We start from the raw sequence: 19,421 nt of genomic DNA, 5'->3' as shown, positions 1-19,421 counted from the left end.
TTTGTTTATTTGTTATATAAAATTTTATTTTCTCATAAAATGTTTATTATGCTTTTATCTTAGCTAGGAAATAAGTAATCTAATGAAGAAAATTTACAGAAAAATACTTGAAGATGTATTTTCTTTCAACTTTAATAGATCTTAAATAGAAATGATATATTTTGACCTATATCATTTTGTTCTAATTTCTGATGCTGAGGAATTGTGCTTTGAATGAGTGCTGGATGAACATTGAACATATGACAGCTCCTGGCAGACACGGAAGTGTGACTGCAGCATAGATAGGGTGGGTGGGTTTATCAGACCAACATGCTAGATAATGGGCAGAGAGGGATGCGATGGGACTGACTGATCAGACTACATAGGTTACAGGTGAAACTAGAGAAGCTAAGTTCAGCTCAGTTGTCTACTTCCAGATAACTGAACTTCAGAGTCAGGATGTTTCTTTTGTAGACACTTTCTTTCAGGTTTATTTTTGGGAGATTTACCGTTTATATAAGATAGTTTGGGTCACTTTGCATAGCACTCACTATACACATTCCTTTTTGGAGAAGACAGAAAGACTCTTTCTGTTAGGCAGTTAAGCAATGTGTAAAGCAGCAAGGGTACATTGGAATGGGTAATGAGTTGGAGACTGCTTCTCCGGTTCAGAAGGCATGGAGATATTTGCAGTCACTATGTTTAACAGCTAATTTGGGGAAAACATGCAGGGCAACTTGAAATAATAAAGATGCCAAACTTGGACTCAAAGTTTCTTCCTGCCTCGTTGCTTCCTATTATCAATGCCTGATCCCACCTGACCCACTCTAGAGCTTTTGTTTTTGTAAGTCGGGTTTGTTTTTTTTTTTCTGTTTTTGTTTTGTTTTGGTTTTTGTATTTTTATTACAGCATGTTTATACAGGTTTCTAATTGTTATGCATACTTAATAGAATTGGAACTTTTTTTATTATTTTTTTGCTACTGGATCTTACTATAAATTCCAGCTGGTATTTCACTGTATAGCGGAGGCTAGTCTCAAATTCACTGTCCTTTGGTCTCAGCCTTCTTAGTGCTGTTACAAATATGTGTCATTGCACCAGTGAGATTTGGAAATTTATAAAGGACTCCTTACAGAGTTTCAAAACTTTGCGTAATTGTTAGGATGTCAGTGAGATTTGATTTTGATAATATTTATTCTGCTAAAATGAAGGTGTTATTTATATCATGTGTACACGTGTACATTGGATACATACAAGACACACCTCCACCACACACACACACACACACACACACACACACACACACACACACACACACACACTCTGAGTCTCATTGTGTAGTCAGTGGTGGCCCTTGTAATCCTTTTGCTCACCCTTCTGAGGGATAAGATTATAGGCATGTGGGGCCACACCCACCTTAGGATTTTTACAATTAAGCATTTCAAATTAAAGGAGACTTACTGCTTTCTGCTTCAGTTTTATGTTCCCTTTAGGTTTCCTAGAAATCTTTTATTTTCTTGTTTAACCTTGTTTATCAGGCTGGATGTCATACTTTTCTAGAACTACTTTATGCAGATAGTATAATAAAGCCTGAAAAATAGAATTAAAAACATTAGTTTCATCCAGTGATCTCTATCATATTTTTAAACTATTTATAGCCTTGGAATATATTGCTTTTCACATTGGTGAAGCTCCATTAGGATTTGCCTGGCTTTTTGTGTACTTTGTAAAATATTTCAAATAATAAGAGTAGCCAAATTGCCATGTTTTAAACATTGCATGCATTTTTCAAAGATGTTAAACTACAGCACAGAAATTTGTTATATTTCATATCATGTTTTCAAATAGTCTTACTAAACCTATAGTAATTTTTTGTTGATTAAAATACGATTTTGGTAGTATTGAACACTATTATAATATTTAATAACTAGTCTCTAAAACAGTATAAAATCATTTGTAGATTCTATATTTTAATACATATTTTTATTAATCCATTGAGAATTCCATACATTGTTGTTTGATCTTATTTGGCTCTCTAACTATTCCCAGCTACACCTCTGAACATACTTGTATATCCATCCAACTTTGTTTCTTCTTCTTCTTAACGTCGTCATCGTCTCCTCCTCTTCCTCTTCCTCTTCCTCCTCCTCTTCTTCTCCCTCTTACTCCTCCTCCTCCTCTTCTTTTCTTTTCTTTTTTCTTTTTTTCTGTTTTGGGCTTGCTTAGCCCAATACTTAGGCCAGTGGTTATAGAGTTTTTGGTGTGTGGCCACCCACTGGAGCATGTACCACTTACTGAGAGACATGCCTTTAAAGAAAACGTCCTCTTCTCCCAGCAGCTATCAGTTACTAAAACCTCCTCATCAAGGGTTGAGACTACCTCCCTTTCTTAGGTTGGGATTCTGTTTGGCTTAAGCTGGCTAGGTCTTGTGCCCCCTGCCTCTGATGCGAGTTCCTGAGTATAACTGCTCTGTTGTCTGGGAAGTACATCTAAGGCTGCTGGCTCTTACAGGTTTTCTGTCCACTCTTCCATAATGGTCCTAGACCCTTGAGAAGAATGGGTGTGTTATAGATGTTTAATTTAGGGCTGAGGACTGTGTAGCGTCTTATTCTCTGCACCTTGGCCAGTTGTAGGGGCTTTTTATTAATCCCTAGCTATTGGAAAAAGAACCTTCTCTGGTGAGGTTTGAAAAGATGCTTAATCTATGTATATAAGCATAAATTTTTAGGAATAACTTTAATATTTTGTCTCTTTAGCATATAGTATTAGGTTGTTCCTTACAGCCTACAACATATTTAACTATATATGTTCTTGGCCAGGGTAATGGTGGCAGGTATGGGTTCCAACTTGCAGGTGGACCTTAGATGCAATTTGAAAATGGGTGGGTACTTCCATGGAATTCTTGCCACAGTTGCACCAGCAGGAATGTCTTGTCCAGCCACTTGTATAGGAATGAAATTTCTAGGTTAATATCAGCTCGATTTATCCACATTCTGTGACTTCATGGTCTATTGCCCCTAGCACAGTCTTAACCATTAAGATATTAGAAGGTAACCAAGAGCAATGCCAAAAGCCTATATTATTAGGAGATCTTTGGGACCTCACTGGCCAGCAACTCTAAAAGCAGTGATCCATTCCTTATATTGGGCTTTATTTTATAGATTTGCATATATTCTTTGATGTAATGAGTTGAAGTCATGCCTAGATTAATTTCAAGAGCTCATATTAGAATCTTGGTTGCTGAACTGATACCTCAATATTGCTATACTAACTGGGGATCATTTGGACTTGTTTGCTGGGTTAAATGATTCGGGATGGATTCGTCAAGCTACAACTTTGCTTCAGTTTTATCATTTTATATGGATATTTTAGTGGCTTTTATGTGATCATGTTAGACATTTGGTATTTATAGTTTATTTTTTAGATTGTTCTAAATTTATGTTCCATCAGGCTACTTGGCTTATTGTTTTCCTCTCTTCTTCTCTTAGCAATGTTTTCAGAACTGGTCTATTTTTATTAACTTCACTGATGCTTCTCAGCCACACTGATTCTTTGTTTACCAAGTTAGTTAGTGCAAGTCTTGCTCTTCTTGCTCTTGTTGTTCTGAGAGCAGAGGCTGGGAGATGCTTTCTTTATAGGACTTTATATAGACTTCTTTATAAAGCGTATACGTATACTTTATATAAATATAAAGAATATATACATTCTTTATAGAATATGAATATTTGTCTTTGTTGGCCTATGGCTTATTTGCTTCTGCAGTGTGAAAATAACCTTAGACTATATCAAAAATGAATGATCGTGGCTGCATGCCTGTAAAGCTTTACGAACACAGGCAGGGCCACATTTGACCTGTGATAGAGTTTGCTGAATCCTTTTATAGGACACCCAGCATTGAACCTCAGCCAGATTTTGTTAACCCTTTACCAGTACTGCGTGTTGATATGTGATGTGGTGTATGCATTATTAATGTATTACATAGTACTTTTTTCTAATAGATCGGGGGTACATTTCTTCTAGGGTATTATATGGAGGCTGTGTGTAAACTGATCTGTAAATCAATGCCTTAGCTAGAGGAAAGAAAAAGCTTCCTCCCAGACTTACATGGGAGTTCACAAAAAACTGTGATGCTCCAAAAAGTTATGGTTATTAATAAAAGCTGAAAGGAAGACATTTAGGGAGAATCATTGAGTTTCTAGATGAATAAGCAAAAGATAGGACAACTTTAAATAATGTTTGTTTATGTCCTAGGCGTGAGTGGTCTGCCACTACAGTGTTCTCTACACTAGGGTATAGAAGCCTCACTTCTACAAATTTCTACCTTTAGGTAGCCGAATCTTTGACAAGATCAGTTTCTCTTTCTCCTGACTCTTTGTCTCTAGTTTAAATTAACTGAGGTTTCCAGTGGGTCCCTACACTTAGAGCAGTTGTATAGTTGCTTAAAGAGATGCCTTGTTTTATTATATGGATATAATAACATTCTATTCACTTGTTTTACTTTCTGTACCTTTCAGAGCCATATCTGCTGACTATTCCTAAAAATGCAAATTGGGCTTTATGACATGATTCATATATCATTTTTTCCAGATGTTGTATGCCTCCTAGGTTTTCTGTTAGGAAATAATATTTAATTGCTGTGGCATGAATATTTCAGAAGATATAAAGTCTAAGCAAGTTTTAGGTTGATTCAGCCATATAGACTTATGTTTCCCTCTCTTCCACAAATGCACTCTTTACCTCGATTCTAACCTCTGCCCTCCTTTCTCTCTCCTCCCTCATTATTCTTTGTGTTTTTCTGCTTGCCTTCCTTCCTTCCTTCCTTCCTTCCTTCCTTCCTTTTTCTTTTTTTCTTTCTTGTTGTTATAAACCCTCTTGTTTTATGTTTTTAACATGACTAAACTTGAGTTAAGCATTTCATTCATTTGTTTTGTTTAGTTTTTTCTTTTTCACCAGTGATTTTAATTTTATTTTATTTTTCTTTGGATTTTTTTATTTATTTACATTTCAAACGTTATTCCTTTTCCCAGTTTCCAATTTATAAACCCCCTATCCCAACCCCTTTCCCCTGCCTTTATGAGAACATTCGCCCACCCATCCACCCACTGCTTCCTGCCTCCCCACCCTGACATTCCCCTACACTGGGGAGTCAAGCCTTGGCAGGACCAAAGGCTTCTCCTCCCTCTGGTCTACAACAAGGCCATCCTCTGTTACCTATGCAGCTGGAGCCATGGGTCTGTCCATGTGTACTCTTTGGATGGTGGTTTATTCCCTGGGAGCTCTGGTTGGTTGGTATTGTACTAATGGGGTTGCAAACCCCTTCAGCCCCTTCAGTCCTTTCTCTAATTCCTCCAATGGGGATCCCATTCTCAGTTCAGTGGTTGACTGCTAGCATTTGCCTCTATATTTGTCATGCTCTCCCAGAGCCTCTCAGGGGGCAGCTATATCCTGTCAGCACTTCTTGGAATCAGCACTATTGTCTGGGTTTGGTGACTGTGTTTGGACTAAATCCCCAGGTGGGGCAGGCTCTGGATGGCCTTTCCTTCAATCTCTGCTCCAGACTTTGTCTCTGTATTTCCTCCTATGAATATATTTGTTCCCCCGTCTAAGCATCAGCATTTTGGTCGTCCTTCTTGAGCTTCATGTGATCTGTGGGTTATATCTTGAGTAATCCAAGCTTTTGGGCTAATATCCACTTATCAGTGAGTGCATACCATGTTTGGTTTTTTGTGATTGGTTTATCTCACTCAGGATAATATTTTCTAGTTCCCTCCATTTGCCTATGAATTTCATGAAGTCACTGTTTTTAGTAGCTGAGTAGTACTCCATTGTATAGATGTACTACATTTTCTGTATTTATTCCTCTGTTGAAGGACATCTAGGTTTTTTCCAGCTTCTGGCTATTATAAATAAGGCTGCTATGAACATAGTGGAGCTTATGTCCTTGTTATATGTAGCAGCATCTTTTGGGTGTATGCCCAGGAGCATTTTAACTGAGTCCTCAGGTAGTGCAATGTCATATTTTCTGAGATTTCATTCTTAAGTGGCAGCATTTAAAACAAAAAAAGGGGAAAAGGGATTCTCTTACTAGAAATGAAAGTTTGTTTCCCATTGTTCAGTGTGAGTAGTTTTTGATCATCTTTCTTAATAAAATGAAGTCACTGTTACCAGTAAGAAAGCTTGAAAAGGGAACTCTGATACTTTCAGTTTCTGAGTATCGAAGTAAAAAGAACGTGTGAGAAGAAATTAATTGGTAGGTCAGTGGCTGACCCAGTTTGCCACTGCTAGCCTAAGAAGCTGGAGTTGACTTCCATTTACTGTGTCGTAGTCCTGTGCATCAAAGACCTGTGTTTAAAGTAGGCATTAAGAGACAGAACTGAAGAAATAGATAGGTATTGAGAATAATGAAAGGAAAAAGTCAGATTGTCACCTTTCTCAGGTCCTTGGGATGCTTAAGGATAAAACTCTTCATTTCTCAGTCACTAGATTCATGGGCCTCACTTTTTAGGGTGAGTTTAAGAAATCACAACATTAATCATGTTATTTAGTATTTTTGATCATTAGTAATTACATTAAAGTAGATCATGTGTTTAAGTTCAAAGTAGTAGTATAACTAATGTGTTGTGTAAGCAAGCAGTTGTCTTGTTGAAAAAAGGCATTGTGACTTGATAGCAATGTCATCATGTTTTTTAATATCAGCTCTAAAATGTTATATAATGCTACATAGAACCTTAAGGAAATTTTATATATATATCTCACTTGATTTTTTTATATCTTTCTCTCCCTGTCCCTATTTCATTTTTCCATTCTTCCAAATATTTATTTCTTACTTAACTTTTAAAATTAGTGGGTAAGTAGTATCGTAGTGCTAGGGAAATGGCTCAGATTGTAAAGTGTTTGACACGGAAGCTCACGAACCTGAGTTCAGATCTCCATGCGAGAAGCTGGGTGTGGTTGCACATGGCTGTAATCCTAACACTGAGGAAATGGGGCAGGAGGCTCCCTAGAGCTTGCTGCCCAGCCAGTCTTGCCCAATTGGTGATCTTTAGGACCCAGGAAAACCCTTTTTTAACAACAGTAAGAAAAAGGTAGCTTCCACACACCAATATACAACACACATTCAGTGCAGTTTTTGATGATTTTATATTTTAATAACCCTTTTAGGTTAAGTGTGTATAGGTTAAATGCATGCCACTTTCGTTTTTTAAAAATAGAGATAATATTACTTTATAATATGCTTTTTAGGTTTTACGTCTAGCTCTAGGTTTGGTGTCTAGCTCTTCAAATATGTAGTTAATGAAGTGCTGTATCCTTTAGTATCTATAGTATGTGTATCATACTACAGAATTGCTTTATGGACTTTTAAAAAAATCTTAAATACAGATTAGGATTTCTTCTTTCTTTTTAACCCCGCTATCCCCTGCCCCATCCCCTGCCTCAGTAAGGGTGTTCTCTCACTAGCCGACCTACTCCTGCCTCAGTGCCCTAGCATCACTCTATATTGGGGCATTGATACCCCATAGGACCAAGGGGCTCCCCTCCCATTGATGCTAGATCAGGCAGTCCTCTGCTGCGTATGCTGCTGGAGCCATGGGTCCCCCCATGTGTACTCTTTGTTTAGTCCCTGGGAGCTTTAGAGGATCTGGTTGGTTGATATATTGTTCTTCCATGGGGTTGCAAACACCTTCAATTCTTTCAGTTCTTCCCCTAATCCTCCATTGGCTTCCCCGCACTCAGTCTGATGATTGGCTGTGGGCATCCACCTCAGTATTGGTCACACTCTGGCAGAGCCTCTCAGGGGACAGCTATACCAGGCTCCTGTCTGCAAGCTCTTCTTGGCATCAGCAATTGTGTCTGGGTTTGGTGTTTGCAGATTGGGTGGAATCCTAGGTGGGGCAGTCTCTGAATGGCCTTTCCTTCAGTCTCTGCTCCACTCTTTGTGCCTGCATTTCCTTTGACAGGAGGAGGTCTGATTACTTTTGAGGTGGGTGGGTGGCCCATCCATCAACCAGGGGCTGTGCCTGTGGTCTCTATAGGTTCTCTCTCACCCGTGTGGGGTATTTCAACTAATGTTCTCTCTGTCAGGTCCTGGGAACCTCTTGGGTCCCTGACATCTAGAACTTTCTAGTGGCTGTCTCCAGTTCTCCCTCCCGTACTGCTACACACCTCTTTTCAAATTCCTAACTCTCTGTGCTTCTCCCCCAGCTTATCTGAACCAGCCCCCTTTTCCCCTTCTCACTTCTCTCTCCCTCCCAGATCCCTTTCTCTCTGGAATTATTTTCTTCTCCCTTCTGAGTAGGACTGCAGCATCCACACTTCAGTGTAGTATTCCTTCTTGCATAGTCACAGGGTCTGTGAGTTGTATCGTGGGTATTCTGAGCCTTTTTTTTTTCTTCTTCTTTTTTGCTAATGTCCATTTATCAGTGAGTGCATACTATGTATGTTCTTTTGTGACTGGGTTACCTAACTCAGGATGATATTTACTAGTTCCATCCATTTGCCTATGAATTTCATGTAGTCATTGTTTTTAATAGCTGAGTACCCACTGTGTAAATGTACCACATTTTCTGTTTCCATTTCTCTCTTGAAGGACATCTGGGTTGTTTCCAGCTTCGGGCTATTATAAATAAGGCTGCAAGAATTTCATGATTATTATTTCCTTTTCGACTTTGTCTCAAGTGTTTCTGTGTGTTAGTATCATTTCTCTTTGGATTATAAATCCCTGTCTGAGTCCCTTGTAGTGTAACTTAGACAAAAACTATATAGATACCTTAACATTATTGGGACACACCTAAAGAATGAATTTCCAGTTATTTCTTAATAACTATTGCAGTACAAATTACTTTAATTTTTGTTATATTTAAAGAAATTATTTGCCTTGACTAGGATTAAGGTTGTTTTTTTTTTACCCTACTGTTTCTTAAAGTTGTTTCTTCGCATGGACCCTTTTGTCTTTACTCCCAATTGTTTTCTCAAATTCTTGGCTGTTATTTCTTTAATTGGGGAGTTTGTGTGTTTGTGTGTGTGTGAATTACTAAATATGTAAGTACAACCTGCTCTGTGCAGTCAGGATAAGGTTATTTCTATGTATGTGATTTCAGGACTGAGCACTTAGTGCTCTTGCCCAGGGAAGACTCTTTCTTCTGCTCTCAGCATCCCTTGATTGCCTTCATTGTTCTTTGTGTAGGGTTGAAGTCCCATGAGGTTTACCCCTTCCACTTAGACATGGGAACAAGTTGATGTCATTCATTTTTGGGTCTTATTTAGGCTGCAATGTTGATGAGACTTCATGGGTAGAACTTCCCTGACATTTCTAGGAGATGAACTCTTATAGCAAAATTTTCTATTCTTACTATGTTTCCTCTCCCTCTTAAACTCAGTCTGTGAGCCTAAGGTACAGGAGTTGTCTTGCACATACATGACTTGGGGCTGTACACCTCATGGTCACTTGTTCTCAGCATTTTTATTGCTTGTGGTTTTCTGTAATGGTCTGTGGTCTAATGTAAGGAGATGTATTTTTGATGAGGGATGAGATCTCTACTTGGCTGTAGGTATAAGATAAATAGGTATAATTTAGTTAGGATTATACTGCTTTAGTAAAGTGGTATTTTTAGCTTCTCCAATAAGATCTATATCTTTCCCAGTTTTCTAGTACCAGACATGATTTTCTTCTTGCTGAATAGATCTTCACTCTAATTAGAGTATTGGCTACCACTAGTGTGCATGGGATAAGATACATGCTATGCTGTCAATCATAGCTTTTCAGGAATATTGGTTCCTTCTCTCCTGTGGAAACTTATACAGTGCCATCTAGTATGATGAAAGCTAGTCACCAAGAAGGAGTTTTTTAGGTCAGAGCCAGCTTGGATTGTCTGGGTCCTATGACTGGAGCATATGAGACTGTATCTTGAGCAAGAGAGACTTATTTTCTGCTTCTAGGAGACAACTGAGGACAATGGAAATAGAACGTGTTTTGGGAGTCCTTTGGACTACCCTGACAAGTGAATTATAATGTGCCCTTTGGCTAATACCATGTTCCCATGTGAGATACTAATTATAAAAGGATAATGGAGAAATACCTGAATTTTGTTATTGACAGGGTCTGGCCTTCCTCATCTATTTTTTTCCTGGATAAAATATGTGTATACATTACCAGTGAGTTAAGAATATCTCACTTACTTATGATGGCTGTTGTTGTTATTTACTCTATGATTACAATTTAGCATTTGTTCATAATTCTTTGTTAAAATTTAGGTATTATACTACAACATTTTAAAGAGCTATGCAAACATACTGAAATAATGACATTTTTATCAATATTCTGCAATTTATATGGTCCTTTATTATTTTAGGGTATTGGGATCAAATCCAAGTCTTGCTCATCATGATAGGCAAGTGTTGTATGGATGAGCTATACATCCAGCCCTAGCAAAGACCTTTGGAGAAAAAAGTTGGTAATTTGAGGTTGATAGATTACATTTCAAATTCAGTGAGTAATTTTTTCATAATGTATGAAAATTGCTTCCTCAATATTTTATTGATGTAGCCATCACTAAGAAATTTCTTAAAAGGAAACATTATTTATTGATAGTTTGTTTTTAAAATGCCCATTGGAATACAGTTTCAACTTCAGTCACTCAAACTCTCTCTCTCTCTCTCTCTCTCTCTCTCTCTCTCTCTCTCTCTCTCTCTCTACCCCCTCTCCCTCCTTCCCTCCTCCTCCCTCCTCCTCCTCCTTCTCTTCCTCTTCCTCTCTTTCTTCTTCTGTTTTAGGATATAGCAGATCCATTCTTTGCTTATTGTAAGCAGCATGCAGACAGGTTAGACAGAAAATGGAAAAGAAAAAACTACTTGGCTCTACAGTCCTATTGTAAAATGTCGCTGCAAGAGAGAGAAAAACAGCTGTCTCCTGAAGCACAGGTATGGGAGTCACACCTAAATTTACTGTTCTATTTTCAGATCTCATGTGTGTTTTCTATTGACATGTGATTAAAATTGAGGTCTAGCATATAAAACGTAGTTTAAAAATTTATTTACTAAAGCAGTAGTTTGTGACTAGGCATGAGTATAATTTGTTTCCAAAGAAATTATGCCTTGAGTCAACAGGGTAGTCATTTCTAAGTATTTCAGGTTGAAGAATTTGGCTCAAAACATTGTGTGGAGAGAGGGTCTGAACTGGAGGTCTCCATCAAATCTCTCCCCTCCGAGCTCAGGGAGTCCAATAGAAGAGGAGGAGAAGGAGGAGGAGGAGGAAAGTTTGCTTTTATGAGTCAGAGGGGATGGAAGATACCAGAGAATACATGCCTCCCAATCAACTGGGGCCTACTTAGGTCTCACCATGTTCTCAGAGTGTTATTATAGCTGAGCTTATTGTTGCTATAGGACTCTTGACTGTGAGGAACAATGCATCTCTCTGACTCTTGCCTGCTGTTGGGTTGCCATGTCCAAATTTAATATCGGAGTTTTTGATTCACCTTATTATATTTTATTTTGTGAGGGTCGGTGGCTGTTTTGGACGCCTTTTCTTTTCTAATAAGAGACAGAAAGGGTGTGGATCCAGAGTGGAGGAGGGGAGGAGTTAGGAGAAGTGGAGGGAGGGGAAAGAAACTATAACCAGGATTTACTATATGAGAAAAAAAATCTATTTTCAGTAAAAGAAAACAATAATTTAAAAAACAGGCTTCTAAGGGAGAATAATAAAATATAGTAAGATAAAACAAAAAACTAGTGAATTGGAATAGGGCAAAACAAATGAAGAAAAGGAAAAGAACCCAAAAGAAACAGAGATCCAATGTGTACCTAACACAGTCTCATACAACTAAATTAGAAGCCATAGTTTATATGTAGAGGATCTATAGGTTAAAATGAGAAAATAAAATATATATGAATTAAAAAAGACAAGGAAAACCTCTGACATGACATTGTGTAACAAAGGACCTCCAAATAAGCCATTGAGTTTGTTTTCTGTTGGCTTCTACTGTTGAGTGTGCAGCCTCTCTTTAAGGATTGTTTGCATCCCCAGTGAAACTCTCTTGAAGGAAACTAATGTATTCGCAAGTGGTGATCAATTGAAGGTTACTTCTTGCTTAGAAATGGGAGTGTGTGTCTGTTTCTTCTTAGAGCTCTAGGACCCCATCTCACAGCAGCTGTTACTAGGTATTGCAATTTGAGATTGCATTGTACATCTTCAGGATCAGTGATAAATCTGATATTCCTTACTTGTGAAATTTTAGTATTGTTATCTTTCTAAGCATAAAAGTAGAAGTTGTGAGGAATATATTCCATTTTTATTTTCTTTCAAACTGTCTGCATTTATTTATAGGCAAGGATCAATGCCCGACTACAGCAGTATCGTGCCAAGGCAGAGCTGGCTCGATCTACCAGACCACAAGCCTGGGTTCCAAGGGAAAAGCTACCCAGGCCACTCACAAGTAGTGCTTCGGCCATTCGTAAGCTTATGCGCAAAGCAGAACTGATGGGAATCAGTACGGATATCTTTCCAGTGGACAACTCAGATACTAGTTCTAGTGTGGATGGAAGGCGGAAACATAAGCAGCCAGCTCTTACTGCTGATTTTGTGAATTACTATTTTGGTCAGTATAGACACTGATACATGCACAGTCTCCCTGAGAATAAATTGCTAATGACAGATGTGATATACAATTAATGTTTTAGAAAGTTATTACTTTGTGGTATGTGTCAGAGGCATGTTTACTTTCCTATGTTGTAGCCTTTTGTAAATTCTAGGCTCATGTATTGCTATGTTTTTTTCTTAAATATACTTAAAATTGTTTGACCAATGTAAGTTTATCCAAATGATCATCTCTATGGCTAGTTTGCTTCTTGTGTATGTTTTCTATTAGCCTTTACTTTCTACTGAAGTAAAATTGGATATTTAATTTAAATAGAGAGAAATATGCGCATGATTCAAATTCAGGAAAATATGGCTGAACAAAAGAATATAAAGGATAAATTAGAGAATGAGCAAGAAAAGCTTCATGTAGAATATAATAAGGTACGTTGGCTACAAATGCTCAGTTTTATGTGGTAGATCTTGTTTATAGTTCTTTTGTGATTTTATTGTATTTCTTTGTTTCAGTTTGAAATTCTAGAGAATTTAGGCTCTTTTCCAACATTCATCATCATTTTCATTACTGTCATTCTCACTGAGTGCATTCTTATACCAGGCAGATTCCTTCACACACAGAAAGTCATGTAATTCTCTCCTTGTCCTTAGTGTGAGTGGCCACTATTGCTTCTGTTCTTAGAGGTGGGCGCTAAGGATTGAAGACCTCACATAATTTGCTCATGGCAACATAGTAATCAAGACTAAGAGCTGGGGTTTAAAACTAACACAGCTAACCTCATTCCTTATTCTTAAATGTAAACAGCATTATAGATCTTCTTCTTTCATTTGTTGAAAATAAGAAAACCCAGTCCTAAAGTACTCGACTTTTAAAAATGATATGCTATTTTGATTAATAAATGTTTCCTTAGGTTCAAGTAGCATGAATATTTAAATTAGTATCTAATTATTGTTCCAAAAAAAAAAAACCCAGCCATTTAAAGTGATGTAATTAGTAATCAACAACATTGTACTGAAAAGGCTATGGGGAATAAAGGCTGTGGGGATAAAGTCACAAGGTCTGCAGACTTTTGGTAGTTCTATGGTCTTAACCAAAAGAACCTTTGGGATTTTTAGTTTTCTTATAAGAGAAGTAATGGAAATGTGGTTTGATAGCAAAATAATGTGTCATATGATTTGCCAAACTATATATGTGTGCATCAGAACTAAAACCTGTAGGATAGAAGAAAGTGTTTATCTTCTCCTGGCGATGTTCACCATGCTAGTCATAATTATCTTTGTCTTTAGTAGTTATCTGATCTGAATATATTAGACTAAATGGAAAATAAGTGTGAATGTTCTTGTTTATTTATATTTGCACAATAAAAACTTCCTAATTTGACTTACTCTTTTTGTAGCTCTGTGAATCGTTAGAGGAACTGCAAAACCTTAATGGGAAACTTCGAAGTGAAGGACAAGGAATATGGGCCTTACTTGGCCGAATTACAGGGCAGGTTAGTTTCTTTTCAGTTGCTTTCTTCAATTCTTGCTCTCTTCGTGATTTTTCAGAGAGTGTGTGTGTGTGTGTGTGTGTGTGTGTGTGTGTATATACATAATTTCTTACAAAAAGTCACTTTGCTAACTAAATAATTCAGTTCCTTCAGAGCCTAATCCCCTAGGGTAATGATTTCTGTCTGAAATCTTGCAGACCACTTGTAGTCACTGCCTACTGAGAACCTATAACCTAGCTTGGTTCTTTTATCAGCTGTCTTGTTGGTGGGTTATTTTACTCATATTGATTGGCCTGTCACTTTTGATGAGTTAAGATAGGAACCATGGTTTCCTCTTAGTATATTCTTTATTCAGGGGTATTAGATTTTTGTCACAGTTTTTCTTTCCCATACCCTTCTTTTGTGAACAGATTGCATGTCACTGGTCCTGCAAAGAGTAATTGATGTTAAAAGGTGAAGATGAGGAGTCGCTTTTGGACATATGTACTCTTTTTTCCTAATAATAAGTAGTTTGTAGATTTTTGGAAGATTATGGTATTTTATATTGATATTTAGGAAAGGATATTTGGAGTGTAAGAGGTCCCCTGCTCTTCTAGCTTTTGTTTTGACTGGGTTTATATTTTTCTCAACAAAAGCCTCCTCTATAGTTTAACATATTATCTGCTATAAAAGACATTTCCATTTATTAGGTAACTTCATAGAGGGTTGAAAATTGCATTGTGTGAAGACGGTCTGCACAGACATGTGTATCACATGCATGATACTGTTCCCGTTGGCTGCACAGATGTGAGCTCACCAGGGCACTAAGAAGTGACTTTGATAGATGTTCTGTCTTAGAAGCCAGCATACTACAGATTAGTAGAGTACCAAAGAGAATTTCATCTTTTTTATAGAGTTTGGTCCAATAAGATAATTTTTCTAATTAACCTGTGGAACACCAGTATAGCTGGGATGTTGCAAAGAAGCGTACTGGTGGTTTTTTGTTGTTTTCTAAGTATACTGTGTTAGATTCTTAAGCCTCCTCTACTTTTCTCATTGTTCTAAGGTATTCAAGTGAAAGTAGTATAATTTTCATAAAGTTTAATGTATTTCTGAGAACTAATGAGGCCATGAAGTTGTAGCTTTATCATAGAAGTAGTTGAGATTAGCAATTCGTTTTCCCTTTACTAATTTAAAGCAGATTTCCCTCTCTGAATGCTAGCTTACTTAGTTAGATTTAGAGACAAGTAGGGGGAAAATATTGCTTTGTACTCACCTGTAAAACAGCATGTACTACATTTATTCAATCTATAGAAGCTGAATGTACCGGCAATCTTACGAGCACCTAAGGAAAGAAAACCAAGTAAAAAAGAAGGAGGCACACAAAAGACATCCACTCTTCCTACAGTGCTTTATAGGCAAGTAATGAAATTATAACAGAATAATATTGTTTACTTTTTAGCTATTATGTACTAGTCAGAAGTTATTTCATATGCACAAAAGTGAACTTTGTCCATTTCAGAATTTCAGTTAAGAGTGTTTCAGATTCATTTGAAGCTTTGTAGATTAAATAAAGAAGATATAGTTGTTCTTCAGAAAGGTAAATCATGTATCTTGTAAGGAATTGAGAATGAATTTTCATAAGCTCTGTGGAACAAAGAGTTCTTTTCAGGAAATTACAAAGTTACTTTAAAATCTGTGCCTGTTATTCTAAATTTAATATTTTAAATTTACTTATAAATCGATAATTATGTAATCGTTAATTATGTTAATGGACATAATAAGTAAGGATTTATAGGTTACTTGAGTGAGTGTGAAATTTTGCTCTTGATTTGGGTAGTGATGAGTCGTAGTGTGTAAAGATGAAGAATGTAATATTTCTTCTTTCTGTACTTTCTTATCAACTTGCTTAGCTTATTCCAGACATAGTTTTCTTCTTTACTTCCTGTACAGTATTTAAGCAGAATTGATGATTGTAGTGATTTTACATGGCAAAACCATTTTCTATATGTATATAAAGGCTTCATTTTTTCTATATTTAGACAAAGAAATCACTTTTTAATGTAATGTATTAATTACATTAAGAGAGATAGTAGAATATGCTATTGTGCTTGTATGTTTGTATTATGTGCTATATGTTACATAAAAATAACATGCACATATATGTTTGTATTCATGTGTATTGATGTGAGATATGGGAAAGCAAATTACTGTCTTTGTCTCTGGTATGAACATTAGTGTATTACCACATTGTTTTCCCAAGCATGGTTGATTCTTTGGAAAATATTAGGGATACTACTACCAGACTTTGAAGATTTACTTATTTATTGAATGTATATGAGTACACCATAGCTATCTTTAGAGACGCCAGAAGAGGGCATCGGATCCCCATTACAGATGGTCGTGAGTCACCATGTGGTTGCTGGGACTTGAACTCAGGACCTCTGGAAGAGCAGTCAGTGCTCTTAACCGCTGAGCCATCTCTTCAGCCCCTTAAAGTCTTATTCTTTAGCTTTAATGGGATTTTTTTGTTGTTACTAATATTAATTTTTGTTATTGCTGCTTTACATGTGTATTTTCCAGGAATATTGAAAAAATCCAATTCTTTCAATTTGTTGTGCATTCCTGTTTGTTTTAGTCACCCAAACAACTTTCCTGTCATTCTCTACATCTCCAGTATAGATATATGCTAATTTTTCAGCCTTTGGTGCTCATTTTCTTAGAAGTAAATTACGTTTTCTCACAAGAAATGTTAACTGTCTGAAAATTCTGAAGGTTTGGAATATATCAATTAGTATGCTTTTTTAAAAATTCGTGCTCTGACTTTTGTGAAAAGAGACTTAGAAATGTAGATTATTTATATGTTTAAGGGTATATGAAAGGTTTATAGTTAATAGTCAAAAACAAAGTTGTTGGTGAAAGAATTTCTTTAGACCTTCAGGGTAGTTTTCAAGATTAGAATATTTTTCACAATTTTGGGGTTTTTTTCATAGTTTTATGTTTATAAAGCAAAGCTGAACTAATGCTAAATGAATTTAAAGTAATAATAATTGAAGGCTGTGTTGATAGTACATACCTTAAATAATCCCTATCCTTTAATAGTTTAGTTTTTGAAAACTCTTAAGCTTGTATTAGAACTAAGCTATTTTTGACATCCTCTACACTATCGAAAACTAGCACTTGGTATTGTTAAAACAACGGGTGCCCTGAAAAACACAAGGTAGTGCAGGCAGCTCTCGCACACAGCTGTTCTCCTGACACATTTGGAAGGTCAAGGCAAGATGATCATGAGGTCCACGCCGCCCTGCTCCATAGAGCAAGGTTCAGCCGCACAGGCCCAGAAATGCCATACCAGAAAACAGAATAATCCAGACGAAGGCTTTTGCACTCAGAACTATTACAAACGGACTGTGTCACTATAGACCTCAGTATAACTCTCACTTGCTACTTTTATTAAAGTTGTGGAATTTGTAAGAAGAACCATGATCAGCATCTTCTTTTACTGTGTGACACCTGTAAACTGCATTATCATCTTGGCTGCCTCGATCCTCCTCTTACAAGGATGCCGAGAAAGACGAAAAACAGTTATTGGTAAGTGAAATGGACAAGAAATAGTGGGAATGAGTTTGCTTTTAGCCTCAACAGTACGACTGTGTTATATCACTAACTCATAATAAAACTTTCTCACATATCTAAGTGAATATTTTTAAGTCTTTCTAACTATTATATGAGTAAAATTTAAGTTTTATAGAAATGAATTTTTTTTTAATCTTAAAAATTCTTATATAAGGCTCAAGAGGTTTTTCTGGTATGTTTATAATTTTCATTTTTTGATTTGTTATTTCTCAAATGCTTTATTTGTTTGAAGGCAAATGAATTTTAAGTTTCCTTAGCCTATTGTTTGAAAATCCAGAAACTTTAAAACTTTCTTTTTTTTTTTTTTTTTTTTTTTAAGACAGAATCTCATTTTCCAGTCTTATGTTGTTCTGTCTTTAGTGATGGCTTTCAACTTCCTAGCTTCCTGCTTCCTCCTCCTGAGTGCTGTATTATAGGCCTGTGCCAGCATGCTCAATTTACGTGCTGTAAGGAGTCAAAGCCTGGAGTTTGCTGTGTTCAGTAAATACTCCACCAACTTAACAACATCCCCAGCCCTGACAAACATTTGTAATTATTATTTTTTTCACTGACTTAGTCATGTTAAATCACTACAGATGTTTTATTAAACCGTCTTTTCTTGTTGCTGTGATGAAACATCCTGACAAAAGCAAGGTAAGGTTGAGAGAGCTATGCTTACAATTCAGGGTACAGGTCCTCATGGCTGGAATGTCAACACAGAAGAATCCTTCCTTATCTTCTGCCTACAGAAAGGTCATGCAAAAAAGATGGGTTTTCCTACATCTGTGGTTTTAATTCAGATAATCCCCCACAGGACTAGCTGTAAATTCTCCCAGGTGATTCTAGAGTCTGTCAAGTTGACTGTTAACAATCACCATCAGAGAGGTTAATAATGAATTTATCCTAAATTATTCCAAGCAAGAGACAGAGATACTCAGATTTTAATAGATTGACATATTATTTCAGGAAACCAAATATAGGCAATAAAAAACTGAAATGAATATTATTTTTATGCAAAAGAAATGTTCTAGTTGTTTTAGAAAACAAAAGAACACTTGAGTTGCAATCTATTAAAAAGGTTATGAATTCAGGAGCCTGGAGACATGACTTACTGGATTATGCATGTTGTGTCTTCTTGAGAACCTGTGTTTTGATCCCCATGACCAGAATAAGGAGCTGTTTGTGGCTTCTGGTGTGCCATCCTAGCCATTGGAAACAAAAACATGAGGATCCCTGAAGTTCTCTGTTCATATAGTATAGCTGAATCTATGAGTTCAAGTTCAATAGAAACCTTCTCAAAAAATAAAGTAGATATGGGAGGACCTGGGGAGGGGGAAAGCATTAGGAGAATATATTGTAAAGAAATTTTTTCAACAGCAACAAACAAAGTACAAAGTTATAGAGGAAGACACAGGTGTGTCCCCACCTCCACTATATATCTATATCTATATCTATATCTATATCTATCCATCCACCCACCCGTCCATCCATCCATCCATCCATCCATCCATCCATCCATCCATCCATCCATCCATCCATCCATCTATCTATCTATCTATCTATCTATCTATCTATCTATCTATCTATCTATGGGAAAACATGTGGTATTTGCCTTTATGAGTTCTATATTTTATTTCTTTTGTGCATCCCAGTCCTTTATTCTGCATTTTTTTTCTTGGATTTTTCTTAAATTTACATTTCAAATGTTATCCCCTTTCCCCCACCCAACCACACACCCCTTCCCGCCTCCCCGCATTAACATTCTCCTACACTGAG

General features: G+C 36.7%; 1 protein-coding gene across 1 annotated transcript in view; it reads left to right on the top strand.

The window, feature by feature from the left end:
- Positions 1-19,421, top strand: part of Phf14 (PHD finger protein 14) — a 150,635-nt gene that overhangs the window by 33,676 nt on the left and 97,538 nt on the right. Inside the window, exons 8-13 of the mRNA XM_032906939.1 lie at positions 10,749-10,895; positions 12,298-12,568; positions 12,884-12,990; positions 13,959-14,054; positions 15,345-15,448; positions 17,490-17,621. Of these exons, the coding sequence (XP_032762830.1) occupies positions 10,749-10,895; positions 12,298-12,568; positions 12,884-12,990; positions 13,959-14,054; positions 15,345-15,448; positions 17,490-17,621 (857 nt within the window). The remainder of the gene's footprint in view (positions 1-10,748; positions 10,896-12,297; positions 12,569-12,883; positions 12,991-13,958; positions 14,055-15,344; positions 15,449-17,489; positions 17,622-19,421) is intronic.

Source organism: Rattus rattus, chromosome 6, assembly GCF_011064425.1.
Source record: "Rattus rattus isolate New Zealand chromosome 6, Rrattus_CSIRO_v1, whole genome shotgun sequence".
NCBI classification, from domain to species: Eukaryota; Metazoa; Chordata; class Mammalia; order Rodentia; family Muridae; genus Rattus; species Rattus rattus.
Note: the sequence above shows the minus strand (reverse complement) of the source record. Positions and strands in the feature narration are given on the sequence as shown.